The sequence below is a fragment of the Neodiprion virginianus genome, chromosome 1 (genome assembly GCF_021901495.1).
Source record: "Neodiprion virginianus isolate iyNeoVirg1 chromosome 1, iyNeoVirg1.1, whole genome shotgun sequence".
Taxonomy (NCBI): domain Eukaryota; kingdom Metazoa; phylum Arthropoda; class Insecta; order Hymenoptera; family Diprionidae; genus Neodiprion; species Neodiprion virginianus.
The window spans coordinates 18778057-18798259 of record NC_060877.1 but is presented as its reverse complement, the minus strand read 5'-3'; the positions used below and the strand labels follow the sequence as shown (position 1 = coordinate 18798259).

General features: G+C 38.8%; 2 protein-coding genes across 3 annotated transcripts; both read right to left on the bottom strand.

Moving 5' to 3' along the window:
• Nucleotides 1-5552: 5552 nt before the first annotated feature.
• LOC124299733 (BRISC and BRCA1-A complex member 2-like) lies at nucleotides 5553-10484 on the bottom strand. Of its 2 annotated transcripts, none has more exons than XM_046753052.1 (4): nucleotides 10171-10484; nucleotides 9827-10089; nucleotides 7943-8323; nucleotides 5553-6930 (listed from the first exon to the last, which is right to left on the bottom strand). In XM_046753052.1, exons 1-4 carry the CDS (start codon nucleotides 10259-10261, stop codon nucleotides 6556-6558), a joined length of 1110 nt encoding a protein of 369 aa, XP_046609008.1. In that variant the 5' UTR covers nucleotides 10262-10484; the 3' UTR covers nucleotides 5553-6555. The 2 variants fall into 2 exon arrangements, with proteins under 2 accessions (XP_046609008.1, XP_046608999.1); XM_046753043.1 differs by having other exon boundaries at nucleotides 9788-10089; nucleotides 10171-10483.
• Nucleotides 10485-13880: 3396 nt separating this feature from the next.
• On the bottom strand, nucleotides 13881-17951 carry LOC124310220 (uncharacterized protein K02A2.6-like). Its single transcript, XM_046774031.1, has one exon. The coding sequence runs from the start codon at nucleotides 17949-17951 to the stop codon at nucleotides 13881-13883; it is 4071 nt and encodes a 1356-aa protein (XP_046629987.1).
• Nucleotides 17952-20203: the final 2252 nt, after the last annotated feature.

Here is a 20203-nt window from a genome sequence, read left to right as displayed (position 1 = left end):
TTTATATTTATATAATATTTTATGTAATTAACCCTTAGCGGCACACATTTTTCCTTACTTACTATCAACTTGAATTTTGTACTCGAGGGTTTTTGGGGTCGCTGATTACGAACGTGCACTCAAAATTTAAAAATTCAAGATGGCGGATTCAATATGGCGGACCAAAACGCAAAAGTCGTTTTACGAGAGCGAAAGTTGGTACTCGGTGGTTTTCAGGGTCGCTGATTACGAATCCGCAATCAAAAGTTAAAAATTCAAGATGGCGGACCAAAACGCAGAAGTCGTTTGACGAGAGCGAAAGTTGGTACTCGGGGGTTTTTGCGGTCACTTATTACGAATATGCACTCAAAATTTGGAAATTTTTGAAGTAATATAAATAATCCGAATAATTAGATATATGTTTGTTTCTCTTCAGTGGCGTAGCTAGGGGGACAAGGGCCCTGGTGCATAGGGAAAGAATCGGGCCCTTTTCCTCCCCTCTTTTCGCGTAGTTTGAACTTATATTGGCCTTCAAAATTATTGATAAGAATAAGAATAGGCAACAGTGAGTTGAACTTATCCCTAATAGGCTAAATCCATACGTCGTCTCTATTAGAATCTCCATGTGTTTAATAGAAGAAAAAGGGAATAAATAAACAACGACGCACATGATAATATAGAATATTTATTATACAGATGAGATTAATTAAGGGAAAAAACGATTTTTAACAGAATTCGCCGCCCAATTTACAATCTCTTGCGCGCTTTAATTTTTGCGAATGCGTCTATAATTTCACTCAAATCCAAGTTTGATGCCGGCTCATTTTCTATTGCAATTAACAATAAATGTCGGAGGCGATCTTGTCAAATGCTGTTTCTTAAATAATTTTCTATAATCTTCAGTTTACTGAAAGATCTTTCTGCTGCCGCGGAAGTAACGGGAATTGTATGAAACAGAAGCATCGCTGTATACACTTCCGTAAGGTCACATTTGAGCACGCCAAATTTCGTTATAATTTCTTTGCAAAGCTGGCGAATAGACCACGTCTTCATCAATTGAGGGAGGATCAGATGATAAACATTAAGAAATTGAAGCGAAAAATTGGGTCCAATTATATCGCAATATTTCTTCTGCAACTGATCACATTTCTGGAGTAAAATCGTTTCATTCCAGCTAAGCAAATTTTTTGGCATCAGGAAGTCGAACGATTTACAAACTGCACTCATACCAATAAAACGCGCATCTAACTGATTGATTATTATTTCGAGTACATTGTTGAAAATAGTTACTCTAAAGACTTCTTCCTGGTTTTCAAATCGGTGATCAGAAGCCAATTCACCGAAATGCTTTTTAGTTTTTCTCCGTTGCTTTTCTGGAAAGGTAGGATCGATATCGTATTTTCTCGCGGTTCGGTAGCCTTGGATTTGAAGGACTCGAAGTCATTTCGATACTTTTTCAATATACCCGTTGTTTCGTCCAAAGCCTTACTCGCCTCATCCAAAACGATATCACGTTTTTGCAAAATTTTGGAAACATAATTGATGTTGTTCAATACGCTGTGCACGAATTCACAAAGAAATACAAACTCAAAATTCAGCATTTTTGATTTTATAATTTCTGCTTCACTACGTTCATCTTTATTGGAACTCTTCAGCGTTATTTCGGACAATGCTTTAATGATATCGAAAAAACGAAGTTTGACTGCAGTTATTGAGTTTACCCTGCTGGACCATCTTGTCGGATTCAATTTTTTCAAAGTAAGTTCTGATTCACCGGTGAATTTCGATAAAAGGTCCCTGCGCTTAATGCTGTTTCCAAAGAAGTTAAACAGGTCTTGAATTGTTGCAAAAAAATTTTGAATTTCGACGGAACCTCGAACGGCATCATTAACTACCAAATTTAAATTATGACTGGCGCAATGTACGTACTCTGCGTTCGGCTAAATATCTTTAACTTGTTTTTGTACTCCATTATACGCACCACTCATTACACTGGCCCCATCGTAACCTTGCCCAACACACTTTTTAAAATCAAGACCCTTTTCGGAGAACAACGTGGTAACTTGATTCAGTAATCCGCGGCGCGCGGCGCTGTGTTTAGTGACTGCGTGGAAACCTAGAAATACTTGTCTTCCTTCAATATCGATTGGTTGTCCATTTTCCGATCTTGATATCACTGCATATCTTACGACGATGCTTAGTTGATCCACTTTTGATATGTCCTGCGTGATATCCATGATGATGGTAAAAAACGGTGACGCCCTGATTTGATCCAATAAATGATTCTCGAGTTTGGTGCCCAAACATTCGATCATTTCATTTTGAAACGTTGCACTGAGATATCTTGTTGATCCTAAAAACATGGGGAATATAAGAAAAGAGGTGCCAATAAAAAGAACTCGAGCGAACAGCGTAGAATACGTAGACTTGTAAATATTGATTGTAAAGAATTGTATGTTTAAGAAAACATTGTTAATATTTAAGTAAAAATGTCTGTAGCTATTATTTAGTACATTAAATATAAAAATATTGTAACATTCGTGAAATGAAGAAAAAAACGTGTCTGAATGTGTTTGATTTTCTTCCAACGTTTTTTATGTTTTATTCTGATATTATTTGTAACGTATTCTCATAATAAATAGGCCATTGTAACTTATAAAAACGTTTCATAATTATTTCAGACCTTATTTTGTCCTTATTTTATATCATGTCGCTTATTTTGTCGATTTTTTTCCAAAACGAAGAGACGCGTACTGCAATAACAATGTATTTTTAGCAGATCTGTTTTTTTTTTGTGACTTCTGTAATCAAAGCATATGACGTCAATATAATTTAATTCAGATGAAATAAAAAAATAAATAAACTAACGGTAAAAAAAGAAAAAAAAAATTTACATAAGCATATTTCGAACGAAAGATCATTTTTTATAACAAACTCTTGATCAGCGGAAAAAGTTAGTCGGGTTTACGCGAGCGCGTGCCGGCCGAGATGGCTTCCCCCACTCCACCGCCATACGCGGTGATGTATTCTATCACTGAGTTGACCGCAAAGCGGATGAACAAATTCATGAGCAACTGCTACCAGAATTTATTGTCGGTTAGTATGAAGCCTTTCCTGTATCGTGTCCAATTTTTATCCCTCTATGTTTAAAACCGGCGGTGCAATAATTAATGAAAAAAAAAAATTATCTCCCTCCCTAATTGACTTTTGGCAAATTTTTTTTTTTGTAAATTCATCAAAAAATAACAGCTTTCGAGTGAGACTAATCGTAGCCCTGTAACGTAAAAATTGGCGATGAAATTCCATTTGTTTATGGCTGAAAAACATACCCTCTTTTTGGAGCTATTTTTCACCAACTTAACAATAAAAAATCATTTCGCCCCTAAGTGTACATGATAATAGGATCCTTCTCGATTAAAAATCCGCTAATTAAATTGCTGTACGACGCTCTACGGCTCTGCAAATTCCTTGCAAAAAAAGTCGGTTTTTTCATAACAAATAGCTTTTCTCACAAACTATTTATCCGATCGAGCCCCGGTTTTGCGAGCTTCTCGAGTGCCCTAAGAGACATATTTTCCGAGAATCTTAAAGCCATACATGCATGGTTGGACTCATAATTAGTTAATTAAGAAATGGCCATTTCAGCCGGTTTTTACTTTTTTACAAGAGAACTAATTGTCCGATTTCAATTTTCCAAAAACGAAATTGTTCGTCCGTCTAAGACGTACAAAAAATTATTCAACTTTTTTTCTGTACAATTAATAGTTTAGGAGATCTTAGTAGAATTACCAGAATCCTAGTTACCTAGTAGAGTTACCAGAATCCGCAGGTCTCATCCTTTCTGCACGCCGTGACATAAAACTGCCCTTTTTTTCTACCCGTTTCCTGGACTATTACGATTTCTGGGCCATATACTTGTAATTGGTTTAAATGATAAAACGCTTTAGAATTACCGTCTGACAGCATTCCAGTATATCGTAGACCATATTGTTGAGGACGTTGCCACAGTTCCGCTGCCAGGGTCATTTCCATTGCTCCTGAGGACCCCGAGCAATTCGTTACACATTCTGCTTTGTGATCTTACAATTCACCGATTCCATTCTGGAATGTCTTCGCCCAAGTCGTTTTGTTTGTAAGCAGCTGTAGCAATACTTTGACATGCTTGTAAAATCAATTACATATCCGGTGAGTGCATCAATCACGTATTTCACGACATATTTTGACGTATGGCCACGAGTAAACCAGGTACTAATACTGTCGGTTGAGAGATTTATGTACGCCTTTTTACCATTAAATAAGTCTCATGTAGCGTTTACTCAATTCTTTTATTAATTGAAGCATTCAAAGCCTTCGTGTACCCATCAAATGCTCTATTCCAAAATGGATTCATACTTATTACCATCGCGAATGTTACAATACTGGCTTAACCTTTACCGATGCGCAGAATTATTGCAGTAAGACGTGAGCTTATGTCAAAAGTTTTGCACTTAGATCCAGTTTCAGTCACACGATCTGAAGACCATGTTGACGATATTGTCGAATCCATATTTATTTCTGTTTTATACGCAAAGCCACAATTGACATCCGGTATGTGGATCTCCATATTTTTCGTAAAACACACACTACAAACTGTTCCACTCAAAATATCTTCTAGTACTGATACGTCAATGATCATATACTGCTGATCATTATTACTGATTTCGAACTTTTTTTTGGCAACATGAATATTCGGAAGCGGCTGGTTGAGTTGTAGTTCTTTATCAATCTCCAAAACTTCAATGTCATGTTTTGAATGTCTGATACTAGTGATTTTCAAAGGGGAAAAATGATCTACTATATCTGAATAGCATGTCTTATACACAGGCAATATCCACATGAGCATCATATGAATTTCACAGCAAAGTTCGACTTTTTGCGAAATCATTGAATATAAATATAGTAAGTCGTTCGGAAGTATGTATATATGCATGGAGGGTACTCATAATAACCTACTATCATATGAATAAAAATGATAAACACAGAATGGAAAATTCGTGTGCCATTGATATCGAGCAAAAAAAACAAACGTTTTGGAGAAAAAAAACAATTTTTTTTTCGTAAAAAATACAACCAAATAGATTTTTTATTTTTTTATAATTGAATCCTATGTAAAAAATATCCCATATTAAAAAAGTTTCAGCTTTGGGACATTGTTGCTTCATATAGCTAGAAATGAAGGTTGGGGTGTCTCTAAGAGAGTACGATAAGATGGAAAATTTTGTTTATCAAATGACATAACTAAAATGGCCACCAGCTCTTAGCCTATTGTAACACAATATACTATTTTATCCTCATCTTTGCAGAGCCTGTCGTCTAGTTAGATTAATTTATATTCATGTTTCTGTGGAACATAACGACATTCGACTTAACAGAAGTGTTGTCATTGTATAAAGGTCTGATTTTATGAGCACTAAGTTGTTACAATTGGATGCAACATTTTTTCTTGCTCCAAACTAAAAAACTTGCAATAGAAAGTAAAATAAATTTTTACCTCTTAAACGAAATCGGGAAGATATCATTTTCTGTCACCACTCAGCCGCATTTAATGACACAGATTTGATACTATAAGTATTTTTTTTGGGGAATTAACAAAAGTCCGCGACCTAATTCTGTAGCCCAAACGATTCAAAAAGTATGCATAAGCCACTGTTAATTGTATTTAACAATTCACCTTTAGAAGTCGTTAGTGACTAAGCTATTGAGTTTATAGCAAAAATTTAATTGATAAATTCGTAGCCAAACCAATTTTCTAAAATTAAGGTCCACGGAATGAAGTATTAGTCTTTGAACGTAGCTGATTACGAATGGCAACATTTTTAATATTATTTAAATAGGGAACATTCAAATTTCGATCAAGATATTTGAAAATTGAATTTAGGACGTATCCTTTTGCAAGAAATATCAATTTTTTTTCTAAAGTAATTTTTCAGGTGGGAGCTAAAAAAAGTTTTGCTTCCAAACGAAACACTTTATCCGTTTGAAAAAAATAACGTACATTCTTTGACACAGAATAAAAAAGTTGAACACGAATTCTGAAGGATTTCATTCCAAAACTCTGCTGCTCCAAGTCACTACAGAGTTTACTTAGAAATTTAAACCCACCTTTTACAAGAACTGACAATAGAAATGTAACTAATGCAATTTGCGAATATGTAAATTCGAAGTCAGTATGCATTCTTTCGTAGAATTTGCTGTATTTTAAATCATATTTTTGTGATCCCTTTAGATCACAATTCTTGAATATTAGAGGAATGGTGCAATACATGTCCCAATCCTAACTTAATAGACATGGTATTTGACCTCATTTACTGATTAATCACATTGATTCAACTGACGCATCACGGATGGTAAAGTAAGACTAATGAAATGTTTTTTTAATTTAGTATTTTAAAGCAGTTATTATACAATTTATATGACTTTTTTGAAAATAGACTTATTTATAATAATACATCAAAAGTGTGTTACTGTTCAGCAAACGGTATATTGGGCTATTACCGAATAACAGGTATTGTGTATCCGACTTTGATATTTACTGATTCAGAAGTGACTATTCTTTACAGAGTTGGTCTGAAATTTATGAATTTCCTTTTCTGCAATATGATTTAGTGCTTTTGTAACCATCTCAAATGGCACCCATCGAGGACTGTATGGAAGATCTTCTACATTTTGACTGAAGAGTGTCCCTAATGAAGTCATGTGATATATAGACCGCAAAGTGATTTGTGGCGGTTGTTTTGGAAATGTTGTTGGTAATTTGAAATGAATCATGCAATAAAAGTCTCGGTGTTCAACCAGCAATGTCACATTACTGGCTTCCACAGCATCGTACTCTATGATGCTACCACGCTTTAACAGAAGCAGTGCTGCTATGAAACTCTTCCTCTTCTCAAAGCAAATTGCTAGTAAATTGATCTGTAGAAAGAAACCACATGATTTGTTAGGAGTGAGTAATTATATTGTAGACTTTTAAAATAGGAGTGTATGAATAGTTTGATATCACGAGTAATGTGATTCAAATGGAATAATTTGCTTCGAGTTCGGACAATTCCAATTTTTAGAACCATTCAGGCAGAACTGACAATCAACTCTAATTTTACATTACATATTACATGCAATTTCCTGTCAGAAATAATTTCAATGTTCACAACTTTTATTCAACTAACAATAAGTCGGTATTCGTAAATCAGAAAATAACACACGGAAAATTTGAAAGTTATAGCGAATAATTTGAGTAAATCAAACTACCTAAATTACGGAAATTATTCGAATTATTTGAATAACTAAAATAATTCTAATATCCGGATTATTTGATAATTCGAATGTTATTTGCACACCCCTATTTTGAAATGTAGGGAATATAATTATATTTCGGTATTTCCAACGATTTTTGGTAAATATTGAAAGACAGATCGTATTCCTTATCTGCGTAATACATACTAAGAACTGAAAATCTGTACATCTCAGACCTTTATTACTCATGATTTTTTAAATGTATGTCCGAATTTCATCAATTGCAGTATACTGAGATCTGCCTTCATGCAATGTATCTGATATCAATAGGTGAAAAGATTTAATGGTAGGTGGTTTTTATCTGACCCTAAAAATCTTACAGTTTCAGTGATAAATTATACCCATTTTGAGACGATTTTTACATGGTATATATTATTAATGCGACTTTCTTTAAATGATCATATCAAAGAATGAACACTTTGTTTGGGAACTTGCATACATTTTTATACTCGCCTGAAAACTGAGATAAATAAGCTCAACAGCATAACCGAAGACCACTCAATTTCAAAGATCTGAAACTTATCTCATTTGCAAAATTTAGGTTCAAAGACTGAGATTATTGTTTCAGATAGTTAACTAGCAGATGATGAAGTGTTCGTATTTATGTTAATATCGATATAAGACAGAAGCTTACTTTTTCATTTATATATCCTTTCACTTCCGGTACATAATCCATCAAGTATTTTGATGACTGGAACGGTGGTATATGAAGAGCTGCAGGGCCTCCAAAAGCATCTTCCAAACTCTTAGAAAGATATAGTTCTGGTGTTATATGGTCATAATCTGGCCCATTGAAGGTTACAAGCAGCATAGCTTCATCGTCTTGAGGATGAGAAATGCGTTCTGGTAATTTTGAAAAATCCATTGCCATACGTATTAAAAATCGAGTTTCTACAGGCCTCACACCTGTTGGCAATGATATTACTTCCATGTCTTCGGGACATATTTCAGTCTCATTAACTAGAGTGCTGTACTCGAACTTCAACCGTTCTCCTTGTTTTTCAAGAAGGTTGATCTGTTAATAGAATAACAATGACATTTTTTATAACTAGTATTGATATCAATATAATTTTGAAAAAAGATTGTCGTGGAAAAACTACAACATCTCATATAATTTTGCATAATTTAGATTTATTAAATTCGGGAAATTTTCAAATTATAAAAGTGAATTTCTCTAGATTTGTGAGTTTTTGCAATGCATACCAAAAAAAATTGTCTGTAAATTTATAAAAATTTCGCGAATTTTTAGGTACGAACCCTAGGTATTAGCAGACTCCAGTTATGAGTTGATTAATATCTGTCCTTAAAGTACAAGTGAAAAACACGAAATAGACTTTAACGACCCTCATTGGTATCAAGTTAGAATTCATAAGATTTTGCTTCCTAAGTTGAATCAGATTGAAATTGAGGTATTATGAAAGTACAGACCGCATTGTCTTTCTCGATATATAGAATATTGGTCCAGCAGGGTGGCGACAATTTTACTGACATAAAATTCTTCTTCCCTGACTTCCCTGACTTTTCCTGTCAAAAAATTCAGAATTCGCTGACTTTTTCCTACGAAACTTAGGTAATGTTGGGCAGCTTTTATGACCAAAAGCTCCAGAAGTTATGCACCTTGAATATATAAATTTGGATCTAAAAAATACATTGTATTGCTTCGTTTGACACAAATAAGTAGAAATTAAACAATAGTATTTCCAAAAGTTAGCTTAACTGAATTTACGAAGCAGAGCTGAGTGAAGTTTGAAAACGATTTGGAACAAAAGTACATTTTTCCCTATGATCCATTATAATTCCCTAACTTTTCCCAACAGACGAAATTCCTTGACTGTTCTCAGTTTTCCCAGTCTGTCACCACCCTGTCCAGAAATGTGTAAAAATAAAAAGCTGTTTTTGACTATCATACTCAAAGTTGATGGTACTTTGCATGATATTTGCCAGAATAAGAATATTGTAAAATATTACTGACAATTTTCAAAACGTTTTCATATATATTGTAGTTTGCATTTATGACAGTTCTTTTTGCTTTGATGTCTCCAGATTATGAGAATTACCAGTTAAAAAATATTGATTTCTACTACAGTAGAGTTTAGGAGTTTTGGAATTGCTAAAATTTTCACATATTCTTACAAGAAGATAGCCAACTAGAAGAATTGCTAAAACTAAAATGTAATAAAAAAAAAAATTGTTTCATCACAATAGAAATTTAAAAAAATGATACATCAAAACTAGGTATTTACATCCACATCATGATAGTGAGCTAAAATCCAAAACTGTCTGCTAAAACGAGAAAACTTTTTTCACATACGATAGTATAATACAGTCTTACACCTACAAAGTAATAAATATATTACTTTTTCCCAATAACAGCCAGAATTTGAACTAATAGGCTTCCTTGGCTTATTTTAATTATTGTCAGTACGTTTTGTAGCTAACTTTGTACTTTGCTATTGTATCATGAAAATGAATTATTAACCTGATGTTCTTTATAATATGAAAGAAGTTGAACGATCACCATGAGCAAGGCATCGTCATTTGTCACATCCCAACTGGCTAGGCTTGGGACATGAGTTAAAATGGTAGTCACGTCTGGGTCAGCAAGAAAAGTGTCATCGTCGAATAAGAAATCTGGGCTTAGCTCTGGGCATAGTGAATTGAACAACACGTTCCAACTAAGTGTCTTTCCAGCGTAGGGTATGGAAAGGTAGAAACGATCACCTCGGTCCTTTCCACAGCTAGATGTGATATTATTTACTTCAACTTTGCCACATGACACACCTGCAGGTTTAAAAAAAATTTTAGAAGGCACAAATAAGAATATAGTTTCACGTTTTGACTGAGTAGTAACTAATTTCTTACCAATTCTTTGCGTTTCTAAAACGCGTTTCAACAATGGTTCAATGTATTTATCTACAGAGTTCCAAATAGGTTGACTGTTTTGATTTAGCATTTTATAATCCAGTGTGAAGTGTTAGATTTAGCGGATATGAATCATGTGATAAGTCCGTTAAGTCTAGTATAACTGAATAAAGAATTAAGCTTTTCAACATTTATGATTCGAATTACAATCTATTAAATCCAAACCTCGGTATTACAACTATGATACGTCTACGTTTAATAGTTATGTTCACGTGGCTAAAAAAGAAGAAGTAGACATAACTCAGTACTCTTTCCGAAGGCAAAGGTGGACTACATTCTGATTGAAAGTTTGTAGTACCGATAGCACTACCCGCAGCGCTGATATCATATGTTGCATTCAAGGTCCCTAGATTAGGAAGGTCAAGTCACTCGTGGGCAAAAAAATTAGTGAGAATGCGCCAAAAGTTTCGTATGACAATGGATGCTTTCCATTAAGAGCACAATATGACACGGTGTAAACATTAGTTTTGTTCGTGTTAGCTACACTCTACACTCGTGAGTGTAAAAAGAACTAGGGTAGTGTACTAGGGATTGCGGGGGAGTGTACGTCGGCTTCACGAACGCAATAGTGTAAAGGTGCAGAAAAGTGGGGACAAGAAAATGGCGCACGTCACGTACAGTAGTTTTTTTCCTCGAATCACTTATTAATACAACAAATTAGTATATAAGATAAAGCATTTTTGGAATTTGTTCACGAAATCTTTCATACCTTATGTTTTAAGTACACCATTATCAAATTGAACGTTGTTTTTCAAGTAAAATACTATATTGCTTTGTTCTGATTTGTAGTGAGGTTATGGGTTTGTTGTCACTCGTGAGTTTTAAGGTATACATCGCATCACAGTTCACTAACGTGGTGGAAAAACCTGTACCATTCATGCGAATTGAACCATTTACACTTTTTTTGGTCTAGACCAAGTGTAAAAAGTGTACACAAAGTGTAACGAAAGTCTAGTGACATTTGTAAAACGAACAGCGCCATCCGACGTCACGCCCGCTAAAACGAACGCGCAAGTGTACACTCCCCACGAAAGTGTAGAAAGTGTAGCTAGCACGAACAAACCTAATTCTGGTCTATTCCTTTGCCTGGATTGGCCGCTTACAATAGAAATTTGTACACTGTGTCACACGGTGCTCTCAATGGAAAGTACCTGGTGTGGTTCTGATTCCTGACCTGTCACAATGATTAACCTCAAAATATATACGTGATTCTATTTATTTCGTGAACGTCAGGACCACGGTCTCATATACAGGTCTGGAAACTCCTATGCCGCCAGCCACGATTATTCGCGTCGCTTAGCGAGGGCAAATTTCGATTCTAGCGGCACCACCAGTTGTCGCTGCGGTTTAGTTACCAGGATAACAATAACCTCAATAAATACGATGAGTGAGTGTAAGTAGCGAATACCCATATACATATATGCGAATACCACGGCTTGTCTGGACCCCCCGTCCCCGCTTCCGCTGTTGATAAGATCGCAACGAACCTAGTGGCGACTAGTGCACACAAAAATTGCTTCAATAAGTGACCTACCCACTCCAATGGAGTTTCCAGACCTGTACATAAGACCGTGGTCAGGACACTAAAGACGCAACTCGTTAATGCTTAACCTTAAAAAATTGAGCAAGATTGGTCAATACCACGGTCTTATAGACAGGTCTGGGCACTCCAAGCCCCTTCTTATATAACGCAGCGTGACCGTCTTGAAGCCTGTGCTTCTCAATTTGTGCACCAAATACCGGAGCGCTGCAATCTCCGAGGCCGGTGTATGCCTACTGTAGGCCTCTCCCTCACTAGCGCTATTGGCGAAAATTCACAACATCGGCTTCATTTTCGAGCACGGTTTCACAGCCCGAGTGCCCAGACCTGTCTATAAGCTCTCTTCTGTAAGACCGTGATCAAAACTGGTTAATGCGGTAATGTAAGTTTGATATTTATTGGGCGAACGCGCATAGAACATTTTTGCCCACGTTATAGTGAGAAAAACTGGAACACGCGTGACCTTCCTAATCTAGGGACCTTGAATGCAACCAAGGTCTCTAGATTAGGAAGGTACACATTGGAAATTTGAACTCGCTACACGCGCGCTAAGATTTTAATATTACTGAAAAAATGATATGTTGGCGAGTATTTACAAACAAAATTCACGACAGGAAATGAATGAGTATATTTAGACCATGTACGGTAAGTAATGTAACCTCAACAATGCTTAGCACGAGAACTCTATTAACTATAAAACTAGTTTCCTAGTTTTTTTTTTAATTCAGACGGTAATATTTAAAATTAAAAATATTACACAATAAATTTGCAGTTCCCCATAACAAAGCATTTGGATGGTGTCCGTAGTTGTTTGACAGTTTATTTCATGTTTTCAGCCATCGGGTGCCATCTGTTTTCTTTCGAACCACAATTATCCTTTTTTGTTACAATTGTGATGTATTCTCGAGTGTAAATATAATATAATATATTACTATATATTATATTGAAATATACATCACATATTATACCTGATATACGATAATAATTACAAACATAATTGTAGTAACTAATACATACTATAATAACGGTAAGATACACTCTTCAAAATGTCATACAATGTTTTAACTACGTGCCTATCATTGACGTGGGCACTGAATTTAGCCCCACCACCGGAGTTTCCAGACCTGTATGTAGGACCGTGGTTCTGGGCCTGTGCATTCCGTGTTATGGGACACCCGATGCTGACAGAGACGGATTCGTGTCACCCACACAAGCATATGTATTGTTTACATCACGGTCTTATATACAGGTCTTGCAACTCTGGTGGTGGGGGTAGGCTCGGAGTGACTCAGATATTGAATCAATTTGTAGTTTACGGTTTCGGCACTGCGTCGCTACTATCTAGTAGGGCTGAGTTACAGAACCTCAAATTTCGTTATTTTTGGCCGTTGTCGCAAAGCGCTAAATGGTGAGGTTGCCCATTCTCTTTAATATCGCATTTTTTTCGTATCATTGTATTCGTTTTTATAGTATTATTATCTGATATTCGCAATTTCGGATATTAATAAAATAATTAGTGTGGTTGATTAGGGTTAGGCTGTAGCGCGCTTGCGCAAACAGAGAGAAATTTTTTCTATCTCTGTCGCTCACAGGTGACACGAGTAACCCTACTAGGTTACAGCGACCCTTGCGGCCAATCTAAAAATTACTGAAAGTGGACTTAAGAAGTGAGTCACCTCCACCACCAGAGTTGCAAGACCTGTATGTAAGACAGTGGTTTACATGCTTGTATTTCGCACTTAACCTCTTTTTTGGTGAATGAATTGTAATATTGTTAAGAATGGATGCTGAAACCGTTTAGTCATCTATCACGGCTGTGTGGTGTTTTGTGGTTCGCTGGGTTCTCTGGAGGGAGAATAAAGGAGGCTACACGTCCGTGCGGTTTGAGTGTGCTCGATGAGAATGACGTGGGCCGGCCAACGCCCTAGCCGCCTGGTGACCCTTTTGTTTACCAGGTGGCGCTCGAGCTCCGGTCCCACAACATCTCCCCTTTATTATAATAGCAGTACAATGAGGTTTTTTTTTTTTTTTTTTTTTTTTTACATTGATGAATACAATTTTGGCGGACTTAACATTAAACTTACATGACACGCTTTTTTATTTCTAAATACTAGGACGGGGTCCAATAATCTTTCCACCACGACGGTCTATTCGTTTGCCTCTGGGGTCTAGACGTGGTTTCCGATCGGGTTATTTCGCTTGGTGGCTCGGTTACGGTTTCGACGGGATTGTCCTCCGTCGCGCTACTCGCCCCGGATTCGTCGTCTTGGGCCTTATCCGAGGTCGCTGTTTTGGGAGGCATATTTTCTACCATAGGGCGAATACTGTTTTGTTCTGCTTCCTCTACCCTTCTACCCTTATTGACTAAAGATGGACCGGAGCTTGGATCGTCGACTACCCCAGGACTGTAGTTACTTGAACTCGGATCAAATTTTTTATATGGCGCCGGTACGAGGTGAAAACGGTTACGTCGGATCGTTCCGTTGCTTGTTAGTACCCAATAGGATCTAGGCTCGCCTGAAGGGCTTTGTATTTTTCCATACGTCCTGAGATCGATAATCCAAACTGGGTCTCCTGCTTTGAGTGGAGATAATTCAACGGCGCGGTGTCTAGAGTTAAAATTACGAGCTTGCCGCATTTTTCGAGCTGCCTCGTCGCCTTTGAGCTTTTTTGTAGCGCTGACAGCTGGTAGAAGCCTGCTTGGCAGCGTTGGAATGCTCGATTTAATCCGTCTTGACAAAAATAATTCTGCGGGGCTGAAACCGTTTTCCAGGGGTGTGCTTCTATATGCAAGCAGGGCTAGGTGGATATCGTCGTCCTTGGACTTTTTTATTAAGTTTTTTGCTGTTTTTACCGCTGCTTCTACCGCTCCGTTGCTTTGCGGGAAGTGAGGTGAGCTTGTCACCGATAGAAATCCGTATTGGTCGGCGAACCGCTTAAATTCGGACGTGAACTGTGGACCGTTGTCCGAACGAACGATATCCGGCAAACCATACCTTGAAAACGCTTCCTTACAAACCTCTATGATCGCTTTCGAGCTTAACGATCCGAGACGGAAAAACTCGAAGTACCGCGAGTAGTAGTCGGTGATAATGACGTACCAATAGTCTAGTTTAAAGAGATCTATGCCTATTTTCTGCCACGGTCTAGCCGGGAAGTCTTCCTGTATGAAGGGTTGGCTCGGGTTAACTCGATGCTCTACACAATTTGGGCAATTGAGTATTAGGTTTTTTAGTTGCGTCGATAGACCCAGCCACCAAATGGCTTGTTTTGCTCTGTCTCTGCACCTCGTGATACCTAAATGGCCCTCGTGTAGGCGAAGTAATAATTCTTTTTGGAGCCTGCGCGGAACTACCAAACGGCTGTTGTACAGTAGGAGATCGTCGCCGATCGAGAAGTGGTGTTTGAGTGGCGCGTACTCTTTCAACTCGGTCGGGATCTGATTTTTCGACGGCCATTTGGTTGCGCAGAACTTTTTTAGTAGCTGACAAATTGCGTCTTTTCCTTGTTCGTCGCGGACTTTATGCAACATGTCATTAGAGGCTGGAAGGCTCTTGATAGTGGCCAATACAAAATCAGAAGTGTCCTGTTCGATTACATTGGTATTCGCGTTTCTTTTTTCTGGGTTGCGAGATAGAGCATCGGCCAGTACCAAGGATTTTCCGGGGGTGTATTTTACGGTATAGCTGTAACGCATAAGGCGAAGACGGAAACGTTGCAAACGCGGCGTTAAATCGTCCAGAGGCGTTGTTTGAAGAATTTGAAGGAGGGGCTTGTGATCCGTTTCGAAGGTTATCGTGATTCCAACTATATAATCCGCGAATTTTTCGGCTGCGTACGTCAAGGCTAGAGCCTCTTTCTCAATTTGGGAATAACGTTGTTCTGTAGGTGTTAAAGTGTACGAACCGTAGGCGACAATCTGCCGCTCCTCGCTATTCCCCTGCAAAAGAACAAAACCGATACCGTAGCTTGAAGCATCTGCTTGAATCCATATAGGTTTTGAATAGTCGTACAGAGCCAGGATGGGAGCTGCTGCTAAAAGTTCTTTTATTTCCCGAAACGCGTTTTTTTGAGCTGAGTCCCACACGAACGCTGAATTTTTCTTTAAGAGAAAATTGAGGGGTTCAAGGATAGTAGACCTGTTCGGAAGGAACTTTGCGGCAAAATTGACCATCCCGAAAAATTGCATTAAGGACGTTTTGTTTGTAGGCTCCGGAAAATTTTGTATGGCCGAAACTCTTTCTGGCAAAATTTTTATGCCCTGAGCTGAGACTAAGTGCCCAAGGAACTGCACCTCTTGCACGCCGATTATACATTTTGACTGATTTAGCGTTATTCCTTCCTTACTGATACGTTTCAGAGCCTCTCTCAAGGTCGCGTCATGCTGCTCCATGGATTCCCCATAGATCAGTATATCGTCCATGTGAACGATTACGTTTGCCATGTCGTCAAAAATTCTCGAAAAGACCTCCGCGAACAAGTCTGGCGCTGAATTTATTCCGAACGGTAGTCTTTTAAACGCATATCTCCCTAACGGGGTAATGAAAGTCGTTAGTTCTTGGCTCTCGCGATCCAACTTTATCTGGTAAAATCCCGATTTAGCGTCTAGTTTGCTGAAGAATTTAGCCCGTCTCATACGTGCCAGAGAAATATCGACATTTAAAATTGGGAAGACAGGCCTTAGTATGTTCTTATTGACCTGAGTGTAATCTCCGCAAACTCGAACCGTTTCGCCTTTCGGAATGCAAACTATAGGGCTACACCACTTTGTCGGCTCTTTTACGCGCTCTATTACATCGTCTTTTTCCATCTTGGCTAGTTCGATCTTTAACTTAGGAAGCAGCGGTATCGGTACTGATCGAGGGACTGACTGGCTGAACGGAATAATATCGCGCTTTAGATGAATTTTAAATTCTTGCTTGAAATTTCCGAGGCCTTTAAAAATTTCCGGAAATTCTTGCTCGATGCGCACCGACGAATTTTCTCTAGCCTGGAGCGGGCCCATTATTCGCACCAGGTTAAAGATTTTAATCGCGTCTTTTCCGAAAAGGTTCTTCCGAAGGTTTTTTATTATGCAACATGGCACCTGTTTAGCATGACTGTTGATTCTTATCGTTACGGGCAGCACTCCGACTACATCTAAATATTTCCCATCGGGACCCTGCACATTCATTTTTTTTCGAATTATCTTACCGAGCTCGCTTACTGGGACGTCGCAATATTTCACACAGGTTATGTCTGCCCCCGTATCTATGTGGAATTTTCTGCTCTGCTGAAAATCGACGATGAAGGCATTCACGTCGAAGTCGTTGTTGCTTCCGCTTTGCGAGACGTTCCCCAGGAAATAAGCCTTGCTGGTCTCTTCTTCTTCTTTGTCTGTAACCTCGCTTGTTGCGGCATGTGCGAGATTCACCGATTTTGATCGGCAGGCTTTGTCCCAATGACCGATTTTTCCGCAGCTGCGACACTTTGAGGTTAGCGCCGGACAATTGTTGTTTCTGTGGAATTTCAGGCCGCATCTCGAACAATCCGTTTTTTGTCCTTTCGGCGCGGAGCGTTGGCCACCGCCGGTAGCGACTTTCACTCTATCGATGTCGATAACTTCGGGAGCTGCCGGTAGAGATTTTACTTGCCGACGCTGCTCTTCGGTTTGGCGAGCGATAGTCACGGCGGAATCTAGGGTTAGGTCGGACTTGAGTTGCAAGCGCTCTTTTGTTCGCGTATCTGCTAGCCCCATGACGATGCGGTCTCTAATTAACTCGTCCCTTAGCTGACCATAATTGCACTTTTCTGCCATGACGTGCAGCGCTGTGACGTATTGGTCGACTGTTTCTCCGGCGAGCTGAGATCGAGAGTTGAAACGAGACCTCTCGAAGACAACGTTTTTCTTTGGCTCGAAATAGTCCGTGAGGGCTTGCATCACGTCTTCGAAACTCTTACCGTCGGGCTCTGGCATCACTTGCATATAGATCTCCTCACTTTTTTCTCCCATCGCGTACAGCAAGAGGTCGATCTTCTCCACTGCTGGTTTCGCCGACAGGGCTGCTACGTTTAAATATCTCATGAAACGTTTTTTCCAGGTGGGCCACGTTTCTGGTTTTGAGAAGTCGAAGTTGTTCGGGAGTTGCAGAAAGTTGGCTGCGCTGGCGTTAACTTGGATTACGGGGGCAGGATCACCCATCTTGCTTTGTGTATTTCAACCGTGCCGAGGCTTAGTTCGCGGCTACTATGCGATGGGACTGTTGTTTCCCCTTGATTTCGAGAAGTGTTTGTTTAATTCGACACTTCTGACACCATGTTTTGTGGTTCGCTGGGTTCTCTGGAGGGAGAATAAAGGAGGCTACACGTCCGTGCGGTTTGAGTGTGCTCGATGAGAATGACGTGGGCCGGCCAACGCCCTAGCCGCCTGGTGACCCTTTTGTTTACCAGGTGGCGCTCGAGCTCCGGTCCCACAACATGTGGATGAAATGGAAGGCAGTACCGCCGAGACAGAGAGAAGTGCTGTCCCGCAAGTTGTTACGATTCATGGGCATTTACAATGTTTTGGAGACAGAAAATGATCTCGATAAACATAAATTTTGGGTTCGCCCGATATTTACTGCAGAGGTGCGATTTCAGCAGGGTGCAAGTGAAAACTTGATAAGCGAAATGGATTCAGTTGACAACGATAAATACGTGAATTATTTTCCGATGACACCCGGCCTTTTCAATCCATTACTTGCTTTGATGAAACCCATAGACTTATAAGATAGACTGAGCGCTCTTATGAGCCTCTTGAAGCAAACATTTAAAGGACAGAAATATGCCGGGAGTACTCCTTTCTCTCTCTGACGATATTTGCGGCGGGGATCGAGGCGGTAGCGGAGAATGAGGCGAAATTATGCGCCTATATCTATAGCTGTTCCACTTCCACTGCGCCCTTGTCTCCCGCTATGAAACCGATTGAAAAGAGAGAGCAGTACTCCCGGCATATCTCTGTCGTTTATACGCAAGCTTCAGTGCCTCTTATAAGAGCGCTCAGTCTATCTTTATAAGTCTATGATGGAACCTGGCCTGACAAAACAGACCGTGGTTCGTGACCACGACACAGATACGGAGATTTGTTTGACGTGTGACGTCTGAACGGTACCTGGTGGAAATTTCCAGATGTTAGACACCGGAGTCATTCACACAGCTACAGCTAGACTCACATCAGTAGTTTGGGTCACCAATTACCGATAAAGTATTGAAATACACCGGACAACGGGCATTCTGTCGCTCTAATCGAACGAACCGAGGAAGGAGTAATTGTTGGATAAAAGATTTAATCAATTGGCTTACCTCTTGAGAATACTCTAGATATGATGACTTGCAGCGTAGATTGGTGAGAGGATTTAACGGAATGATTGATTTTAGTATATTTGGATACTTTGATTAACTTGGATTTATTTTATAAGTTCAATATTTCAAGTCACAAAAACGGAGTTACTTAGTGTAAGATCTTAAATTAACACGACAAAATGGAGCTGAAAGCTCGCTGGACTTTTGGGCAGAGTAACGTTATATGAAAAGTTTAAATGCAAAAGGCAAAAGGATTTTACCGCGAGACTGTACCGGAACAAGATGACGAATCTGGAGGTAGAAACCAAGAGGACGATCGGGTGATCGGTCGCCGTTTTTATAGGGGTCGATCGTTGCGCAGAACGATCCCCCTCTTTAGATTTTTTGTCACTCTTTGCGCACCTCCCCCTTTCTCTAGGAATTCTAATTAGGACACGACATCTTCACCGCATGCACGCCTGTGATCTTAGTTCATTAGCTATTACTATATTGCAAGTTTTTACATATGGTATAAAGCTGCACTGGTGCGGTGGTGTAGGTGCGGGGTCTTTGTTCTGTAATTTTCCATTCTGCGTGGGCTTTGTTGTTGGGGCGCAAGCCCCCCTTGGGCCCGCGGCTACTGTGCTTTTCCCCCGTCTTGTGCTTTCGGCAGCTATTTCCTAATATGGTTATCGCAGTGCGTATGCGCTGGCAGTGACTCATGTTTTATGTCAGTGCCGTGTGCATTTTCGGGGTCACGATGCGCTTAATTCTAGTTCCTGTTTACTTCTTAATATTTTTACTATCTTGCTCGTTACAAAGTCCATATGTCATATTGGTTACTCGTCGTTTGTTAGTTTTATAGCGTGTATCTATATAAAATTACATATGTATTATAATTGATTACTGTCGTTATTCACCTGAAGTACAATAGCGATTGTTTATGAGACATAGTTGCTGTTTGCTTAATATTATTAGAATCGCGCTGCTGCGAATATTCTTAGGTGTTTGTGTTATAATTATCTTAACAGATTTAGGGTATTTAACAATTTGATAATCCATAGTTTTAGAGCAGGTTTACATGTGTGCTTTTGTATATAATTCTCTACTGTAATTGTTAATTCTTATATTGAT

Bases quoted from the DNA above. Each gene is read 5' to 3' on its own strand.
- LOC124299733 (XM_046753043.1), bottom strand. From the start codon at position 10,261: ATGCTAAATCAAAACAGTCAACCTATTTGGAACTCTGTAGATAAATAC. The intron at 10,090-10,170 runs GTAAGAAATTAG...TTAAACCTGCAG, and splicing joins TTTAGAAACGCAAAGAATTG to GTGTGTCATGTGGCAAAGTT. The intron at 8,324-9,787 runs GTTAATAATTCA...TTCTATTAACAG, and splicing joins CATATTATAAAGAACATCAG to ATCAACCTTCTTGAAAAACA.
- LOC124310220 (XM_046774031.1), bottom strand. From the start codon at position 17,951: ATGGGTGATCCTGCCCCCGTAATCCAAGTTAACGCCAGCGCAGCCAAC.